At 48.0% G+C, this 19,758-nt stretch overlaps 1 protein-coding gene across 5 annotated transcripts in view; it reads right to left on the reverse strand.

The window, feature by feature from the left end:
- Positions 1-7,125: 7,125 nt before the first annotated feature.
- RGS6 (regulator of G protein signaling 6) overlaps positions 7,126-19,758 on the reverse strand; it is a 293,786-nt gene continuing 281,153 nt past the window's right edge. For all 5 annotated transcript variants that reach the window (XM_076344752.1, XM_076344748.1, XM_076344750.1 and 2 more), the window contains one exon: positions 7,126-8,047. In XM_076344752.1, the coding sequence (XP_076200867.1) occupies positions 7,997-8,047 (51 nt within the window). In that variant the 3' untranslated portion in view covers positions 7,126-7,996. The remainder of the gene's footprint in view (positions 8,048-19,758) is intronic.

The following is a 19,758-nucleotide window of genomic DNA, read 5'->3' on the forward strand; positions in this document are numbered from 1 at the left end:
TGGCAGCGTTGAGGAGCGTTTCTTTTGGTGAAGAGACTGATTCTTCAGCCAGCTTAAGCAGGGAAATGTCAGTTTGACAACCCCTTCATGAGTTGCACAGACCAGCGTGTCTAAGAGGGGCTCAGAGAAAACAAGAATGAATAGTGACGAGGGGGAAAGGCAGCTGAGAACCGCAGGTGCTGAAGCAACGGGATGCGGGGAAGATCCGGTGTAACGGCGATGTGGTGTGCTGGCAGCATGACACACGGAGGAGTACCGATGCTCTGATGAGCAGAGCTGCAGGATGGCTTGAAGGTAAATAAACAAAGCGATTAAGCCTGTCCTGCAGGACAAAGGGCACATGGCAACTCGCTCAGTCTGATTCCCAAGATATTAAAGATGGACTCTCCTGTGTGCTAAGCAGGGGGTCTAGTTGATGAAGGTATCAGTTTCCCTGGTCTGTACTGGTCCCTTGCTTCAAAACCAGCAAAGGTTACAAGTCCTGCAGAGACAAATGGCACACACACAAAACAGTCTAACTCCCTTCAGCCCAGTGGCCCTGAGCTGCTGTGGCTGGGCACAGGGCGGGTGTCGCAGGCAGGTCTGGGAAGCTGCACAGCCCTCAGAGCAGGGTTGCTGGTGGTCACGCCTCGTAGCTCTGCAGCTTCACTTGCACAGGCATGGATGGGTTGATCTTGCTGAAGAGGAGAGCTTGGGCTGCAAACACCTCTCAGCTCTGGGACCTTTCAAACCTGAGAGCTGTGGTCAGCCACAGGTCTTGCTCTCCTGAGAGGCAGCTCACGCAGCTCGCTGACGGGTCGCTTTCCAGCTTGTGTGGGGGGAGCAGAGCTTTTCACAGGGTGCTGGTGCCAGGGGAAGGGATGAGGTTCACAGCAGAGAGCGTAGATGACAGCAGCACGGGCGTGGGCTGAGGGGAGCCAGGTGGCTTCAACACCACCCCCGGCATTTGACAGAGCTTTCAAGCTCGGAGCGAAGCCTTTGTTTTCCGTGTTTGCAAAAGCTGGAAGGTGCCTCGGGAAGGGTTAAATCCCCCCCCGCAGAGGCGGGAAGCCAGCTCAGGCTGTGGCAGCCAGGCTCCCGCTCCCCGCAGCCCCAGCAGCAGCGACCCGGGCGCTCCCCGCAGCGGGCGCAGCTGCGCCCCGGCCCTGGCCAGCTGGCTCCCAGCGCTGCCCACAAGTGTCCAAAGACGAAATCCTGAGTGGCCTCCATGCCTGTGTGAGGCCAAAAATACTCAGCGGCAGTGACACATTCCCACTGTGCTGGGAGGGCGATCGACAGCGAGGTCATGCGAGGGGACGCCTCTGCCCACCTCCCCTGCCCCGGCTGTTTCACCAGCGCACTACGGGGCGGCACTAGAGGATGATGTTTCATGTCCCCTGCAGCAGGGTTTTACAGATCCCATCGACCCTCTGGGGAGCTCACCTCCACCCACCTTCATACTCCTCCTGCAACAGCCACTACAGCCCCCTCCGTCCTCCCCCATGGGACTCCCCTCCACCTGTCCCCAGGGCTTGCCCTCTGCCAGCATGGGGACATGGCCCTGTAGAGAAACAGTGAGCCTCTGGTGTTGGGCAAGTCCCCACGGACAGCGCTTGCTGCCCTGGTCTGGATGCCTTCAATCACACCACGGGGGCAGGAGGCCCTTCAGGTTTTTTTTCCTTGTAGAGGAAAATCCCACAGTGCCTCATTTTTCTGTGTTTGGCCCCAAATGACCTCCGAAGAGCAGAGTGAGGCATTTCAAAATCCCAGATGCTTTTAGGGGAAATGATGCATATAAAGCATCGTTTGAATCTTTTATCTGGTGTGCCTTAATCCATGTGGCATCGGGCTCATGCTGAACCATGACAAGAATCAGACACCCACAGTGCTGGGCTATGAAGCTATGCAGCATGCGGGAATAACCTGCATGTGGGTGGACATGAGAAATCTTGACAAGGAGCCAAAAGGGAACAATCACTCCTGAAATCCTGGTCCAGACAAGGATTTCCTAGTCCACCCGTAGAGGGTGCTGCTCAGGGCTGGCTGTCGCCTACTATTTGTGGAAGGATGGCATGGTTTAAGTCCCCAAAGATGAGAGAGAGAAGCTCCGTTTAGTATCTCTGCTGACAGATAGCAATATTCAGGGATCAATGCCATTGCCCACAGAGAGTCGCCCTCTGCCACACGAGATGTTTCAGGGTATCTTCTGGGTCCCCAGACAGGAATGCACTGGTGAATCTGGTGTCATTGCTGTCAACCCCGTGTGGATGACCTGGGCACTTCTGACCATCTCAAACAGCATTAGGCTCCTTCATGTGCAACTCATTTGAGCCCTAAGCCTGCAAATTGCTCCCTAAATTCTGCCCACTAACATCCACCCTCTGTGTGAGGTGAATCCGCAGTTTCCTATTGCAAATGCGAGAGGGCAACCACACTGACACTTGTGGCAATAGCCATAAATTCACATTAAAAGGCTTCACGTAATAGCATTGCTGTGTAAAGACAGCCTTTGAAAAGCTTGTTTCCAAATGCTTAGCAGCAGGATTAGAAGGTTGCTGGCTCTTAGCTGCAAGCTTTGCAGATGCTAGGGGCTGGCAAAGCAAAATCTGTATCACATGAAAAAGTTGATCAGGTCTGACTCTCTCCTGCCGTGAGATTACTTTTCTCACTACAAAGCGTTTCTCCTCACCAGTAAGTTCAAAGTACGTATGGGCATGAAGATAGCGTATTGTTCACCAGCTCACTGTTCTGCTGAGCAGCCGCCTCGCTTGTTCTCCGTCTTAGGTTATAAACAGTGTTGAGAAGCTGCAAAATTGCTTACAGCTTAAATGACGAAATCATGATAACCTAGCCTATCTTACCCTACTGTGAGCTCTACTTTAATAATCCTGCTTAATCATTAAACCACAGTAAGAGCAAGCCAAGGAGTTTAAGGCAAGAGCCAAGCCAAGGCGTATCAGAGCACTGCTCAAAACTTGAACTGAGCACAGTCAGCTAGAGGCAGAGGAAGCCACATAAAGGGATAGCAAAGCTGTTGTGCAAAGGGTCAGAAAGATGTGGTGGAAAATTCATATCTGTTGGGACTGGCTGAAGGAGCCAGAGCCAGCTGTGAGCTGCTCCCGCTAGTCAGGAGTCTGCAGTGGTGCCCTATTTACATCCTTTTCCCAGGAGACCATCTTGTTATCTAGCACACACACTCCATTCAAGCCTTGCTGTTGACATAGATGCTTTGACTAAACCCTTATGCCTGATGATTATTGAGTATAACAGTGGTCGCTGGTTATTTTCCAGAATGCTTTACCCTCCACTGAAGGGTACAAAGACAGCAAATGGACACACCTATTCTTTGCCCACTGTGCTGCATATTGTCTTATGGCAAACTGACTTTTTCCTAAGGACATTTCATACAGATGAGGTTAAATTAAAAAAAATATGGAGAAGCAGGAAAGGAGATAAAATAAAAAAATAAAACTTGAGAAGATACACTGCTTCTGTCACTCTGCTGGAGACACTGAGAACAGTGTTAGGCCAAGCTGTGCCCATGGATGCATCCAGGACTCATACTGATCACAGCAGGATTATTCACGTGTGCCTGCGTGCGTGACAGAACAGATTTGGTCCTTATTGCTTCAACTTTTCCAGGATGCTCAATTTATTTGTGCATTTCAGGAAACAGACCAGTACAGTCAGATGTTCTGTACCTGGGTGCCCCTTCCCCCACCCCAAAACAGAAATAATTGTAGGCTAAAAGCATCACCCATGCCAGAAGAGAGAGCCAAATCCTTTCCAAGGCAAAGGACTCACCAAAATCAGCGGGGTTACACCTGAGTAAGGACTAACCGAAGAACTTCACCACAGTCTGTGACAATTTGGCTGAAGAGACAATGAGTTAATTTTGTATTTTCAGACCAAAATTATAGACTGGATGGGGGAACGCTCTTGCCTCAGCTTCCTTGAAAGCGGGGAGTGATAGGATTGGTATTACTGAAATCATTCCAGAATTTGGGTTACCATGCAGAAAGCTGACTCATGTTTTGCAGTCCGAAATGGGGCGTATTTTGACTTCATTGTCTCGCTACCACGTCTTGTAGGATTCGATTGCAGCATGGAAGCATCCTGATATAACTTTACAGTGCATCGTGTTATTGTTACTGTAGTAACTTATTACTAGGGCACCTTGTGTTATCTTTATTGCTGCAGTACCTGCTATAAATGTACCACCGTTTGTCCACACATAACGTTATTACTGCCTTATTCCCCAAACTAATCTACTGCAGCGTCCTGTTGTGTCTTATTGCTGCATTATCAAAATGCTACTTTACTGCAGCGGCCTGTGTTACCTTATTGCTACATTTATCCTGGTATTATTATGTCAGCTTACTGCCACTTTTTACGGCTGCCCTGCTACCATTTTATTACAGTACTCTATGGGATCTTAGCACTGAGTTATACTGAGAGTACATGAATCCATTTGCTTTAGCCTAACGCTGTCTGCACAGGTTTGTCGAACCTTCCTAGTGCTTGTCCTGGTGCTGTTTCACCACAATAGCCACGAATGCTCTGGATACTCTGCTATCCAAATAACAGTGTACAGACATATTTCACAGCCATAGCCCTGTAAGTATGGGAAGCTTTGTAGCTAGCTTGCACAGCATGGACATCATAAAAGCTTTCCAGACTGCCTTTCCTGGAAACAATGCCATTTAGAACATAAATAGAGGTGGAAAGCTGATTTCCTAACTCATCTTCAGGACGATGAGGTAGTTGGAAGACATGGGACGCTTATAAAACTGCTTGCAACAGTCAATGGGATACTGGTGAGCGCGCAAGAGTAGCATCACTTGGAATAAGCAATGTCATTAAAAAGCAGTAATTCAAGGATGCGGTTCATGTGGAAGCAGTTACATGTTAGTATCATCATATGTGAAGTAAGACACATGAAGAGCAGTTCATACGTGTTCCCAGGAGGAGGCCTTGTCTACTCTCATGTTTGTTTTAGAGAAATTTAGTCAGGAAATGAGGAGCAGAGCTTTCTTCTCTCCAGAGAATATGCAGCTCTGTCCGCTCAGTTAGCCATTACTGAGCAGATTAGCTTGCACGAGTGTGCATTTAAATGGCAAGCTGTTCAGCATCCAGGCCCCCTGATGTACGCCCATATGCATGCTCTCTGTGTCTGTCAAAATTCCCTCCATGCACTCAACTGTTCAAACACAGCATATTCCCCCCCCAGGCAAAACACTGCAGCAGCCAACACGTTTTGCAGGAATGGAGCAGGAAAGACAGAGCAGGGCGCTTCACTCACGGGGCAGCGGGACATCTCCAAGTTAAAGTCTGGCATTGCCGCTCCCTGCACAGATCATAACCCAAATTCCACCTGTCCTGTGCACCCGCCAGCATCCTCCAGTCCTGCCCACGTGTCCCCCCCACGCTGCAGGACACTGAGGAGTACCTCCATGGAGCTACCCCATCCTTCCTCCAGGAGAAGACCTGTCCAGTGTCAGGAACTCATGGCAAAGCGGAGATCCCCTGGTAACACTTTGCCATCTCTGCTCCTTGCTACACACCAGAGTTTCATGCTTTATGCATACATCCCACTCAGGAATGCCCTGCAGTCCAGCTTGGGGGTTCACAGGACAGACCTCCCATGGGAAATGCCTCAGCCCAGAGGCTGGGCAGCACTGGCAGTAGAGTAGCTTGGGGTGCGAGCAGCTGTTGGTTTACAGAGCTCCAGTGACGCATGGCAGTGGTGGGTTTGACACAGATAAAAACACCATCAACAAGGCTCTGGGAAAAGCCAGCCTTTGGATTTTCCTAGGGATGACGTAAGGGGACACGTATGAATGTGCATGAATGGACAACCGGGTCTGTTACATGAAGACCCTCTATTACCTGAGGGGACCCTTTGGCTGGGTGGGCAACAGAGGACAAATGGGTCCTGCAAGGACAGCTAGGTGACAGTTTGGAGGGGACCAAATGTCCCCTTCAGAGGCAGGACACCACATGAATGTACAGGCACATCCATGATGGTTCTGCAGTCCTGGAACTCGCTTGTGTACCATGTATGTGTAGGACGAATTTGGTCAGAAGACCTCAGACAGCAGGCTGTTTATGGAAATAGGCATGTGTAAAGAACAAACATAATATTCTACTGTACATTCACGCAGGTGTAGAGGGTCCTATGGACCTTAGGTAAAATTGATAATAGGAGTTTTCTGGGGGAAAAAAAAGAGGTATCAAAATGAGAAATGTCATGGATAAAGAGGGAAGGTCCTTTTTCTGACAGAAACTATTGCTGGCCTGATTTTGTGCATACATAGGCCTTAGATATTAGAATAATACTTGCCTCAGAAGTGAATATTGTCTATAGCCAGCTGTCTACTTAGCAAGATGGTTTTGCCTAGGTAGGAATGCAGACTTGTAGCCATATAGCAATTTCTACCACCTGCACAAAAAGCCAATTTGCCTTGGCATGAGTGAAGAAACAACCAAGAAATGTCTATTTTCACATATGCTTCAGATCTGAAATGCTTACAAAATACAGGAGGTTTTGTGGCACTAAGTCAACTGAGTCTTGAAATTTTCGTATATAGGCAATATACTGTATGTGAATGCAGTCCATTTTCCTATCTGCAGCTAGTATACATGGTTTTTTTAATTAATGTCACTTCAGTTCTGTCCTCATCCTAACCTCCATACTCCCAACAGTTTGAAACAAACTACTGGATCACCTCTTGCAGTTGTATTCATGGGCTGTAGGTCAGATGAGTTTTAGTGGAAGCTCATTTCTGTAAGTGGTACGATTTCACTCTTACAGCGGTGCTTCTCAGTGGAGTCAGTTATCTGAGCTTTATAACACAGCTGGGTGTGCTGCTGTTCAGGAAGAGTTACCTGGCACCCGGCGCCCTGCCCATTCACACCCTGCTTCCACCGGTCCCATCTCCATCAATTCCCTCCTCACTGTAGATTGAATTTTGACACCTGCCCACATCAGAGTTGCCTTTCCCTGTATACACGTGAGCAGGTTTTGGCCCTCTGTGACTGGAGTTGGAATCTCCTCTAAGTGGTTCAGTTCTATCTACTTGGAGTAAAGCTTGAACATCCATCACTGAATAAGTATGCAAAACCTTAAATAAATAGAAAATCAAATACAATATAAAACAACTCACTTTTAAATACCGCATGTGTGTGTTTGTGAGTGCATTACACATCTAAATCATGACTTTTTGAGCATCAGGCAGAGTCTGATCACATTTGCACTACACGCACATGCAGAGCGATTCCGCCGACGTCAGAGGATTTGCACCAAGATCAGAGTCTGACTCAATGGGACAGATCCTCAGGTGATGAAAACCACTCACGCTCTCCTGACTTCAGCTGAGGATCTGGCCTTATCTCTGGACATGCTACATGCTATTGGAAGGACAGTGAGTGATGAACTTAGATAGTCCCTTTTTTTTTTCATTGCCTTAAAGGAGAGACATAAGAAAGAAAAACAAAGCTAAAGTCAATGAATCTGCAGGAGAAATGCATTTGAGATTTTGTGAAAAGGAGAAGCAGCTTCCAGCAGATATTTTATTGGATCCAGATGACCACAAGAAAGGGAGCAAGTGGGATTGCAGCGCCATCTATTACAGCCATGTTTGTGCCAGGGAGAGAAGAGATGAACAGAAAATACCGGTCTCTCTCAGCTCTTCTTTCTCCAAGTTGCGGTTGGGTCTGTTTTCTTAAATAACAAGACAGCAAGCCCTTGCCTTGTCGACCTCCTGCGTACGGTGAAGAGTGCTCCTCCAAACCGCGGTCAGAAACAAAGTACCTGCACAGAGCTCGGTGTCCTTACAAAGCTGTACAGGTAGGAAACTGTCGATATAAACTGTGAAGAAGGGCGCTCCCCTGGTGCATGGCGCTCCGCTTGCACTGGCTCAGGCTCTCTCCCCTGCAGGGACCCCCTCTCCCCAAAATGCCCCATCCCCGGTGGCGGTCCTGGGTGTCTCTCCTGCGGGGCAGTCGGCTGAAGCTGTCAGGAGGACTGCATCAGACCCGTGAGGCGCTTGCTCGCCAGAGACTTTCCCTGGAGGGAGAGACAGACAGACAGACAGAAGAAACCCGGAGGCGTGAGTGATGCTGTGGGATGGTTTGGCTGCAAGTGAGGGGCGGGGGCCTTCCCCCAGAGCGGGGTGCATGGCTGCCCGCCCCGGGCCTGCCGACAGGGAGGCAGGCGATGGGGGGGTGAGTGTGCCCCCAGCATTTCAGGTGCCTGTGGTTTTGCCCCAGGCAGGTGGTTTGGCTAGTGATGTTCAGGTGGCTATCGCTCAAGGTGGTCAGCTGTGCCCCAGGATACTGTCTCATGAAGATGTTTCCTTTCTCTGTTACAAGGGAACTGGTCAAAGCAAAGCCCTGTCCTACTCTCACCCCTACTCGTCCTGCCCGGCGCCGTCCTGCCAGTGCCAGGCCATGGCTCCCGTGCAGAGTGCTACCCCAGGTAGGGAAGGGCTGCAAAACCAAGGCTGCAGTGAAAGCTGGGATTGCCATTCCTACAGCCTGTGAATCAGTATCACCTGCACATCATCCATTGAAAACACATCTAGGAAAAAAGTGATTTTTTTCCTGTCCCTGCCCTGCTGCCACCCCACTTTGCCAGCTCCTTAGTCTCGTGTCTCCTCGGTCGCTGCTTGTCCACTCCTGCCTGGCCTTCCTGCCTTCCCCATGCTCTCCTCCAAGCCACCACGCAAGCGCATGACCATGGCAGCCTTGCTCGCGCACTGCTGGCATCCACATCAGCTTTCCCACTGACTGGCGGGACCAAGGACCAGGGAGAAGGTCACCTGCATGTCTGAATCCCTTCACTGGCTTAGGCCATGGAGCCCCTGCTTTCATCCAGAGCAAGAGAGGACCTACAGCTGGTCTTCTCCATTCGCACACAGTAGGAAGGGTATATCCCCATAGGGGACACTGATGGCTTTGCAATTACTGATCCAACCGTGAAAAATTGTTTCAGGTATCGCACCAGTGGCTGTGTTTCTTTGGTTAGCTTTCCTCTTGAAAAATTATGTTTTTCTTAAAAGAAAAAAAGTCTTGGTTGAAATAAACATCCAGGGAATACCAGAGAGCTGTGGAATACCTAGCAGATCTTAAACAACCTCCTCTACGTTACTATATTTAGCCAAGATTTCCTTTGCAAATGAAAGTCTTACTAATTGCTGTTTGAAAGAAAGATCCACACAAAGAGCAAGAGAAACAGATTATACAGTGAAAACAAGTATGTGCAAAATGTAGGAAAATTTAAATATAAAATTTAGCAGGTGATCTGAAATAAGCCTTGTTTAACGAGTTAACACTCTAAGAAAAAAGAAACACCCCCTTTCCCTTTGATTTCTAATCTCTTCCCATTTAGGGCTGTACCAGGAGGATGTAACAGTTCCCTACAGAAGATTTTGTTACTCAGATGTGTGCCTTTTACCAAATAATTTGCTCGGCTGCACAAACACCCACGGCCTAATCTGTCTGCTTTCTGTATATTGGCAGTCGGCTGCTGGAAACACTGTCATCATTTGGACTGTCCTGCCCAGGACAAGGGAGCCACAGTCACAGTTTTGTGACTCCACTGTCTCTACAACGGAGCTCGCATGGTTTTAGACATGGCTGGTTTTAGGAAAAAAAGAAAGTTAGTTTCTACCTATATTTGGATACTTCCTTAGAAAAAAAAAGAGAAATAAGCCTTGGGTTTGTATAATGACTGCTCAGTCAGACTCTAACTAATCTGCAACAGGCAGTTCCTCTTGTTATCTTCTCACAGGCAGGCAGCTTGGGGGTACGCCAGCTCCCCGTGTCAGGGTCCAGCGGGTGTGAGGAGCAAACGCTGTTCCACATCCAGCCCCGATTTCGACATGCACGTGCTAAAAGCAGGAAGGGGGAAACGCCAGTGCTGGGGCCCGAGGGGAGGGGGCAGCTGACAGAAAGGCTGCCCTGGAGAAGGCAGTGGATCGGATACGGAGCCGATGGCCGTGGTTTGCGCAGAGCAAAACCTCGCTCACGGGTTTCCCAGTGGCAACTGCTTCCCTCTGCGGGCAAAGGCGGTGGGCTCCATCTGCAGCTCCTCCTGTCTTGCAGGAAAGGCGTTAGCCCGGGAGCCCAGACCCGCTTGCTGGCTCTGCGGCAAACTTCCCGCCTGCAGGCTGGGGTGAGTCCCCAGTGCGGAGCCCGGCTGTCCAGGAGGATAACCGCCTCAGGGAAATGTGAGGTGCCGAACGGCCTCGCGCGCGGGGACATGCAAACAGATGGGTGCAAGAAACTGTTTTAAGACAGCAAGAAGCAGTCACCGATGTTGTCTGCTCGGCTGTCGTATCCACCTCTGTGGTAAGACAGATGGTGAAAGGATCCCTGGAATCACATACAGGGATTAATGCTGTGAAATTTTTGGCTACAGGCAGGAGCACTGGGGTGTAACTAAGTGTAACGTTCAGCTTTGGTACTGAAGTGGCCCCTGACTACAGCATACTGATGTAGAGGATTTTGTTTCAAAACACAGAGAGAAGCATCAGCCTCACAGCGTGGGTCTGAGCGATACGAACATCTGCTGGCCGGAGGTGGGTGGGATGCAGGCGATCATTTGGGGATTCTCCCATCTTAAGGATCCTCATTTAAAAAAAAGAGGATCAGGAAAAAACTGCATTTTGTTAGGAAAACTGGTATCTGTTTCGTGTTACTAAAATGCACAAGGGAGTAAACTGTTGTGTCACAAGTGGAAATGCTGGATGGGATCCACTTGCTAAGGTAAATCAATGTGACTTAGTTGTTTCCAGAGAACTGCTGCTGATTTAAACCAGTTGAGGGGCTGGTCCATGGCATCTGTTTCTGGTTTAGCCCTCCAGGTGGTCTTAGGCACAAAGTCCAGCAGGAGACACAAAAGGTTTGTGCTAGCCGACTGACAAAAGCCAAAGCATAGCACACGCGACAGCTCCTTTGGGATTGTGCAGCGGCTCACTCCCCAGACAGCCAGTGCTCTCCCCAGGACCCCCAGCCTGTCCGTCCAAACCCACCCGCCCCTGCTCGCCATGAGGGCATCCACGGCCGAACAGTCCAGGATGGCATCAGCGTGCCTTAGCGTCATCGCTTTCCTGTGTCCAGAAAAGAGGCGTCTGGGTGACCAGGCGAGGGTGGCCTGTGTCTGCCTCGAGACAGCAGAGATGAGAAGCACCCCTGTATTTTTTGCAATCCTGCGACCCTTCCCTGAGGCTTGCATGGCGTGAGCACCTGAGTCAGTCAGGTGAAAGGCTGCTCTGAGAAGTTGGAGGCGGCTAAATGAGTTCGTAGTTGGGTGCAATACATGCCAAAAATTTCAGGCCCAAGAGGTCATGTTGGGTCTCATCCGACACTCAGCCGGGATTCCCTTGGGGAGATCTCTGACAGAGTGAGGAAGTTTCGGGTTATTACGATGTGAAAGTTTGGCACAAAGAACTCCTAGTTTCTTTAAAAAGGTTCAACCAAAATAAAGGATTTTTTCCTTCTGCATGTCTTTGTTTAGCACGAAACCAGCAGCTGCCCCCACATTTCTACCTCTCTTTTCCCCACTGAAAGAAAATGTCAACAACTCCTGCCTTATTTCCAGGAGAAATTTCATCTAAGCTGTGCTGGCAGGGGATTTGGAAAGCATATGATTTCAAGCTCAGCACACTACAGTGCTTCTTTTACTCTGTCATACGCATACGCTGAATAACTCAAGGCAAGATTAGACTGGACGTATGGAGTAAACTCTTTACGTGGGGTCTAAATTTTATAAAGAAATCTCCAGTCCTCCAGTTGCAAAATATTTGTCACTACTAACTAGGGTTACGACAATTAAAAACCCAGACTGTTGTCACTCAAACAGCATAGCACAAGCAGTAGGGCATATGCTGTAGGGCATATGTTGTGTGTCTTGTTGGATGCAGGAAGGCTTTCTTTTCTCTCATTCCCTGCAAGCAGCTGAGCTGTAACACAGCTTTCAGGCAAGGATCACATGTAGCTTCAACTGCATCTTGGTAAAGGTAACGTCCAGTTCTCTCTATGCACCTGAATGATTTTTTTTTACCCCTGAACACTGGCATGACAGGAGCCTCAGTTAATTTGGAGTAACCCAAGGAAAACGTCGGGGAATTCTTAATAAACCTTATGAAACTGCCCCCCAGAATTTGACTTCCAAGTATGTGGCCCATCCTACTGCTTGGGTACATGTTGGGCAGGGGACCGGACCTCAGCACTTGCAGACCATCAGGGCTCTCACTGAGGCCCGGTGAAGATTAACCTGTAGGTCATGGGAGGTGCTTAGCATCTTTGATGGCTGAGCCTTTGCTGAGCAGCTACTAAAGTAAAGTGTAAAATGCAATTAGCAATTATTTTAATGAAGCAGAATTCAGCAATTTAACACAGGCAAGAAGCCAAGTAAGGAAAAAAAATATGTCTGGGATTTGACACAAAAAGGAGACAGCACTCCTTTCAAACCTCCTGTATGAGCCACCGGAGTTTCCATCTTGCTCTTTGCCTTTATCTACCAAAACCAGCACTTTGCACAGTTGGGAGAGAAGGTAAAGGCTGTGAACTATCTATTTTTAATAATTTTAAATAGAAAGTTTAGTTTTGTCCAGTACCTGTGGTTTCACGCAACGTTAATGTGCTCTGCCCAGCACAGAGTGCAGTCTGTGTATCTAACATGCAGACATTCACCACCACCAGCATGCACGAGCCAGCACTCCCATGCATGCCATCAACAACTTACCTTAGCACCCAGGCAGGATTTATCCCATAGGGAGCTTTGTGGCTGCAGCGACAGGGGAGAAGAAGCATGTGGGGAGCTTCTGGTATGGCAGCACAGGCTCTCCGTTTTGCCATGTCAATACAGACCAAAGTGCTTTCATGCTGACTGTTCCCCTCCACGCTCTCCACCCACCAGCTTAGGACTTTGTCTGCTATAGCCGACTCCACTTCTTGCTTTCTACCCCTCTTTTGCGCTCAGGGCTGTCCTTTTCCCAGCCTGTTGCCCAATCTGTTCCAGCCAGAAGCATCACCTTCCTGGAGGAGAAGCCATCTCCTGGGGAGCGGCGTTGCCCCATCCCTCTGTAAGACCCACAGCAGAGGACTGGGGCTGGTCTGCACCTCCACTGGAGATGAGCAAACCCTACTTCCATCAGCTTGAATCTGAGGTTTTTCACACGGTGACAGGCACTGCTCAGGTTTCCTACCTTTTAGCTGAAGTACTACAAGAACTTTGGCAGTGGGCAGTCCTGCCACCAAACTTTATCTCTGAAGAAAGAGATTGCCAGGGCCCTAGCCCTGCCAGCACTGTTTGGTTTTTGATGTTATAATACACTGCAGATCTTGGGGAAATTTTATTTTTGTGCCATTTTAAAAATATTTTTTATTAGATTTTTTCCATGAAAAGATACATTGCAAACATAAGATGAAGTAACATAAATTAATGAAGTTAAATATGAAACACAGTTAAAAACATAAACAATAAAGGAAAATAACTTAGTTCAACACAAAATAAACAGACATGTAAACTATGAATGTATATAACATAAATTAGCACACAAAATGTGGTAGACAATACCACCAATGACATGCTGACACAGACTGAAAACAGGAGCTGCAAAGTGGCAGTAGAGGGTAAGTAGGGGAGCGGCTGCTCCTGGTGTGCAGGATGCTCACCCATCCTCAGCAGCACGGTCTCACGAGTTACCCCCAAACTCCTGCAGAGTGGGCTCCACTCCTCTTGTAAGGCTTGACTGACAAGTTACCTGAGCTTCTCGCCATTCCTGCTGACCGCAGGGAAGCTGAACAACCATGGGTTAGGTTCCTACATTTGATATTGCTTTTTTTCTCTTCCAGCTTATATCACTATGGGAACAGTTCGGAGCTGCAGTCCAGTTAAAATTGGTATCGTCCGTACCCATTTTATTTTGTGAGGATTTCCTACGCTTTCTAAGTGAGGCATTGCACTTTGCTTTGAGAAATACCAGCACACCACTGTGTACGGCACAAACCAGAAGCTGACACAAGCCCTGTACTCACCCACTCCTAGAACAGCTTCATAATGGTTGGAGCCCTTCCTCTACCATCCCACCAGCACCAGGAGGAAGATCCTCTTCTGCTGTGGAGCAGTCTGGGCTCCTTGTAGCCGAGAATGTGTTTGAGCCAATTTTGGCATTAGTTGAAGAAGCCTACCGACTGCTTAACCTTACCACACTGAAGGAGGGCACTTCAGCACAGCCTTGCCAGGTGGGCAGCCTTGGGCTACGGATCCAGGGCCCGTCCCTCCCTCCAACAAAAAAAATGGAAAGACGGAGGCGCAGATGGATCACTGCAGCCAGTATACAATGGTGTAGTAGAGTGTTTTTTCAAGCCACCTCAGAAAATGCCCTTACTGCATGTTGCTGGTCTAGCTCTTGGGCAGGGTGTGATTCTGGTCTTTCCTTTGTGTGCAGTGGACTCAGTTTGTTTAATTGCCTTCCGTGCGATTGGGAACCAGATATGTAAATACCCCACACAGTCAGAGGAAAACAGAAACACCACTGAAATATCAAACCCCTCTGGAGTATCAGAACAAGCCTGGCTGAAATCACAGCAGGGTCTAAGCCCACCTTCCCCCCACCAAACACCTTGCTAAGATCCTGATTCGGTATCTGCAGCTAGCAGCTAGATCTGTCTGTAGCGGGGATGTACTGAGTTTTATCTTCCAGAGTTTGTGTGTGGCTGGAATAAAAGACAGTAAATGAATAGTAAGTATATCCTGAGCTCCACAGAGTGCCTTTCATCCAGAAGGATCCCAAAGCACTTCACGAACCGTACACACAGGGATCACTCACCCACCGCTGGAAGGTAGCGACCTCGAGGGTGAAAGGCAGCTGCCATTCTGCGCCAGCAGCACTACACAGCGGTGTTTTTAGGAAGGGAAGTGAAGAATAACTTATCCACTAGAAATGATGAATACTTATCCTTTAAAGGAGCCCCTGTATACAGAACAGACTACACAGCACACATGCAATACATGCAGCCCACCACTGACCAAACTGACGAGCATGCAGCGTAAGACTACACAGCGCAGACATCTTCCAGGTAAGGTACTATGCCGATACCAGGAATAGATGCGACGTATTCAAGCATGCAGCAACCAGTCAATACATGCACTGTGCAGGCCATGCACCCGGTCCTCTGCAGTGTTAGGTACTGACACTGACTAGTTACCGCACAGAAGGGAACAATCAGATGACAGGTTGCGAATGTTAACTGGATCCCCTCATGCTTCGGGTATATTCTGATGCTTTCCATCACCTACATAATGCAAGTATCTTTTCCCAGTAAAAGCCAACATTTGTTAATGACTGGAGTAGTGGAACAAGTACCTTTTCTTTTAAAGTAAAATATCTTCCAAAGATAAAAAATAACCCTTTCCCCAGATGTCTTTTCTTGGTGCCAAATCTAAGAAACTTTGGCATCCATTCCTATATCCTTCCCTTCTAGCTGTCTGTTCTGATACCCACTTCACCAGCATCTCAGTGTATCACCTGTTTATACTTTGCAGTTTTTCTACCACTATTCTCTACCCATAATGCCTTAAACCTTTGTCTTTATTATATTGCAGGTCGTGAATACTTTCCATGCCCTCAAATGCTGTTATCTATTTATGCAAGCTGGTAGAGCTGGGAAAGTGAAAAAGTGAGAAAGCTGGTAAGTGTATGACAGTTCTATGAGATTATCAAAGAACCAGTTAAAAAGAGAGCCCTGATGATATCAGGCAGCAATTCTTTCTCCAGCCTTATGCCTTCTTCACTGTGTTCATGGTTAGTATCTGTAATACATCTCAGTGACACACAGCTGTGCAAAATATCACACAGTTCACCTGAGAAAGGTAAGATCCCATCAACACATTTCATATGTGTGACACCATAATCATGAATTAAGAATAGGACCAGGACAGTTCGAGTGTGACTTGGACTCTGCTCCAACAGCAGGCTAACCAAGAGGACATAAAAAGCAGCACGAGGCAGTAACAGTGGCCAAGGGATGAAGCTGAGGATGAGGAAGATGGGAAAGTGGCAGCAGGGAAGTACAAGGGTAACAACACAGAGCTGGAAGAGAAGCCTGCTGAGAGCATCTAGGAAGGGACAACCAGGCAGGCAGGGTAGACACTAAGGCTTTCATAGCTGTGTAATGTAAATGAACAGATACACATGGAACTGAAACTAAACATGGGACTTTGGATTTCTCTGGGTACTGAATTGAGATGCACTTATAGTCCTGAGCCAAGGATAGGCCAATACGAAATAGCCAAAAGATACCAGAAAACTAAAGCAGAGGAAATGCTACAATGAAAATGCCACTTTGCATCACTGCAAAGAGGAGGAGGGCGTTTTAGGCTCCAGATAGAAAGCATCCTGGCCACTGAGCACGACAACTATTACCAAATACAAGATCTCCAGTCCTATTCTGGTTCCTGGAAAAGACATCCTTGCATGAGAAACCAAGGTGGGACACTGGTTCCACAGTGATTAAGGATATAATGCGGGACTTTGCCTACAATGCTTCTGGATGAGAATACAAAACCACCCTGCTGCTGCTAACGCAAGGACTACAGCAGCTCCTGCTTACCAGCTTCTGCCTTCTGCCTACTGCAGCTCTGTCTCCTATGGTTAATGAAGCTGGGCCAGTCTGTCGATTCACTTATTCACCTGTGCCCGGGAACTGAGACAATCCTCAGTCTTCATTGACTTGCTGTCCTGTGCAAAATATTCCATCCATAACGTCAAGGATTCTTTAAAGAAAGCTCATTAGAAAACTTTTGTTCTTATATTCTTAGTCTACAGTCTACTTCCCACGCAGCTCGAACACAGACCACCTCTTCCTTCACCTTATTCTCTTTCTGCACTGAGTTGAATTTACCACTTGGAAAAGGTCCCTGCTGCTTCATACCTGACTCCTTGATACTCAGACTTGAATTCAAACTTTCCTAAAATTGCTATATCCCAAGGAAGGAATTTCCCCTGTAAGAAAAACTGGTGTTAAAGTTTCTGACTCAATATTGAGGTGGTGACCCAATGCTGAGATCTCTGCGTTTTATTCCCAGCTGATATTTCTTTAAGAACAAAAGGCGCACACACACTACAGTTTTTGAGAGGATCAGAGTTCTCAATCTTCATGCTTTAAAGGACAACAAGAGTGGCCAGACCAGTGATACATTGTTTATTCAGAATTTTTACAACTTCTGTCTGAACCAACTGACGTGGCACACTGTTAGTCGTTACATTCCTGGACTGAAAAAGCTCTTTACCTGAAGAAGGTAAAGAAGCTCTTGTGCGTCTCTTCCACTGCCTGAGGATGGAGAGAAGAGTTGCACAACCTGGGAGAAGCACAAGGGGTTTGCTGGCCAGAGCCCCTTGTGAAACTCAGCCCAAGCAATGGCAGGACCTGGCAGCTCCAGGCAAAACCAACAGCCTCAGCCAGAGAGTGCTGCACAGGACTGGAGGGGCGAAGGTGCAAATGCCAGACTTTTGGCTGGATATTGGAGTCTGTGGGAAATCCCTTTCCCCGTGTTTTCCCTGCCTCCTTCCTCAAGCTGTAGTGGTCCAGCACAGTGTATGCACGTGTGATGTGCACAGGCCTGCCGTCTGAATATCATGGCCCAGGCTTATCTAAGTTACCTGCCAAGGCTGGTACCCGTAGGTTTAATCCCTGTTATTGCTGGAGTAACCATTGCTGCTTTTAGAGATAATACTCAAGATGCTGCAAGATGCAACAAAGGAATCCCCTCCTGTTTCCCCCTTTATTAAATGTAAATGGCCACCAGCACAAGTTAGGCAGAGACTTGGTGGCTTCCTTTGCGAGACAAAAGCAGCGGTAGTTTCCCTAAATGTACTCATTAAAATATATTTTCCTTCTACTCTTGGCCCTGAAGGATCATCTCAGCTTATGAGAACTAAGCTTCCGTCTATCTGATTATTAAATCATTTCTAAAGCAGATGGGAAACTACGGTGGTTTAAACTAGGCTGAGACTGCATGGCTAAAAATAGTATAGCAGGCTCCTTTTAATTAGTGAGATGATCAAATATGACAGAAGAGAGAGATGTAGATATATGGATTTGTGTGTATGTGTGTCTTTAAAATTAAGTTATTACCTCAATACTAGGTATTATTTATAACATATATGATACATGATGTCTGATTTTTATGATGCCATTTATCTTCACTTGGGAGAGAAGACAGGCTAACTCTGCTTTCATAATGTCAATCCTTGCTGTATTCAAAAGGAAAATTGTAATAAGATAAACCTGCCACCATGGGCAGCGCCATCATTTTTTAAATGATGTGGATTAGTAAGTGCTCCGATGCAACAGCCTGTCAGATCTGCAACTCCCTGAAATGGACCCTTCCCCAGGGCCCCCGTGGAGAGCATGGAAGAGCCAGTCTAGCTTTATACCTGCGATTTCATGGCACGGGAGCCCGGCACAGGGCCGAAGGGGTCAGGGACCGTGATGTCTATCCTACCACTGCGCTGCCCACGTATGTTTTGAGGACTCTTCAAAACCTGAACAGGGCAGAAAAGAAATTTGCCGCCTCTCTGCTCCAGCAGTGCTGGGCAACGTGTGCCTTGTAGTGATCTGCTCCATCATGCGGACATGGCCCTTTGGTGTTCACCAGATGACCGATGACCGTGACGTTTGGTCCTGGGACCACACCGCTGCTGCCCAGACTGTGTGTGTGTGGGGCTGCCACAAAACACACACCGACGTTGCAGCTGCAGACTTCAGGCAGGTAATCTGAGGAGGTTGAGGATGTCTGGCACGTTGGGCGCTGGGTCAGACAGATGTCCCCTTGCTCCAAGGGGAACCCAGACAGGGAGGCACTGCAAACTATGCCCTTCGCTACAGGAGGACCTGACCAGCAGTGGGCACAGCCCCCTTCTTGGCCATTGCACAAAGGTACCAGCTGATACTTTGAAAGGACCTGGAAGTAAAAGGTGAACCATCACCACAGTGAAAATTCTCCTGGCAAAATCTTGCTGTCAGTGTCCTGCTTAATGCGGACCAGATAGCACCTGGCTTCCAGAAAGATTTGGTGCAAAAACTCGGTGCATTCATTAGTCATGAGCTGTCTTCTCCTGGTCAAAAGTACCAAGCCAAGGAAGATGAGACAGTGGGTCTTGTAGGAATTGAAGAGTGGTATGAAAAAAAAAAATCTGTAAAACCCTGTTCTTTCTTATTCCCCTTTGATCCCCTTGAAGGTGGCAAGCCTCTGTCTGGCTAGCAGGGCTCCACAGTGTCTTTCTAAAGGATGTCAAATGGTCTGGGGTTATCTCTGTCTCCTGGGTTGTGACTCTGAGATGAGCAGGAGCCCTGTGCGTAAGATGACTTCCACTTGCTCCAAGTCTGTGCTCCAAAGCCAAGCTGTACAGCTTTCCACTCAGTGCAGGAGAGCAATTCGGAAGCACCGAAAGATTTTTCTGGGGAGGGTTTTAACCCAAGTAAGAGACAAAAAGCCTGCAGTATTGTTTGCCGTTTGTTGATGAAGCTTTACTTTCTTTTTCTGAAGTGCTGCATTTTTTTCCTGTCTTTCTCAAACAAGAGATGGTGAGATCCAAGCAACTTGAACAGGCAAACCTAGAGAGTCTGATTTTTTTCACACAAGTGACAAATCGCTGTCTAAGGAGTCAGGCATGTCTGGCATTCTGGCTACAAACAGGCCTTCTCTGGTATGGAAAGCATCCCTGTAAGTACATCATCACGAGCAAGGGAGGGGTCCTGAACCTC

The sequence above is a fragment of the Aptenodytes patagonicus genome, chromosome 7 (assembly GCF_965638725.1).
Source record: "Aptenodytes patagonicus chromosome 7, bAptPat1.pri.cur, whole genome shotgun sequence".
Classification (NCBI taxonomy): domain Eukaryota; kingdom Metazoa; phylum Chordata; class Aves; order Sphenisciformes; family Spheniscidae; genus Aptenodytes; species Aptenodytes patagonicus.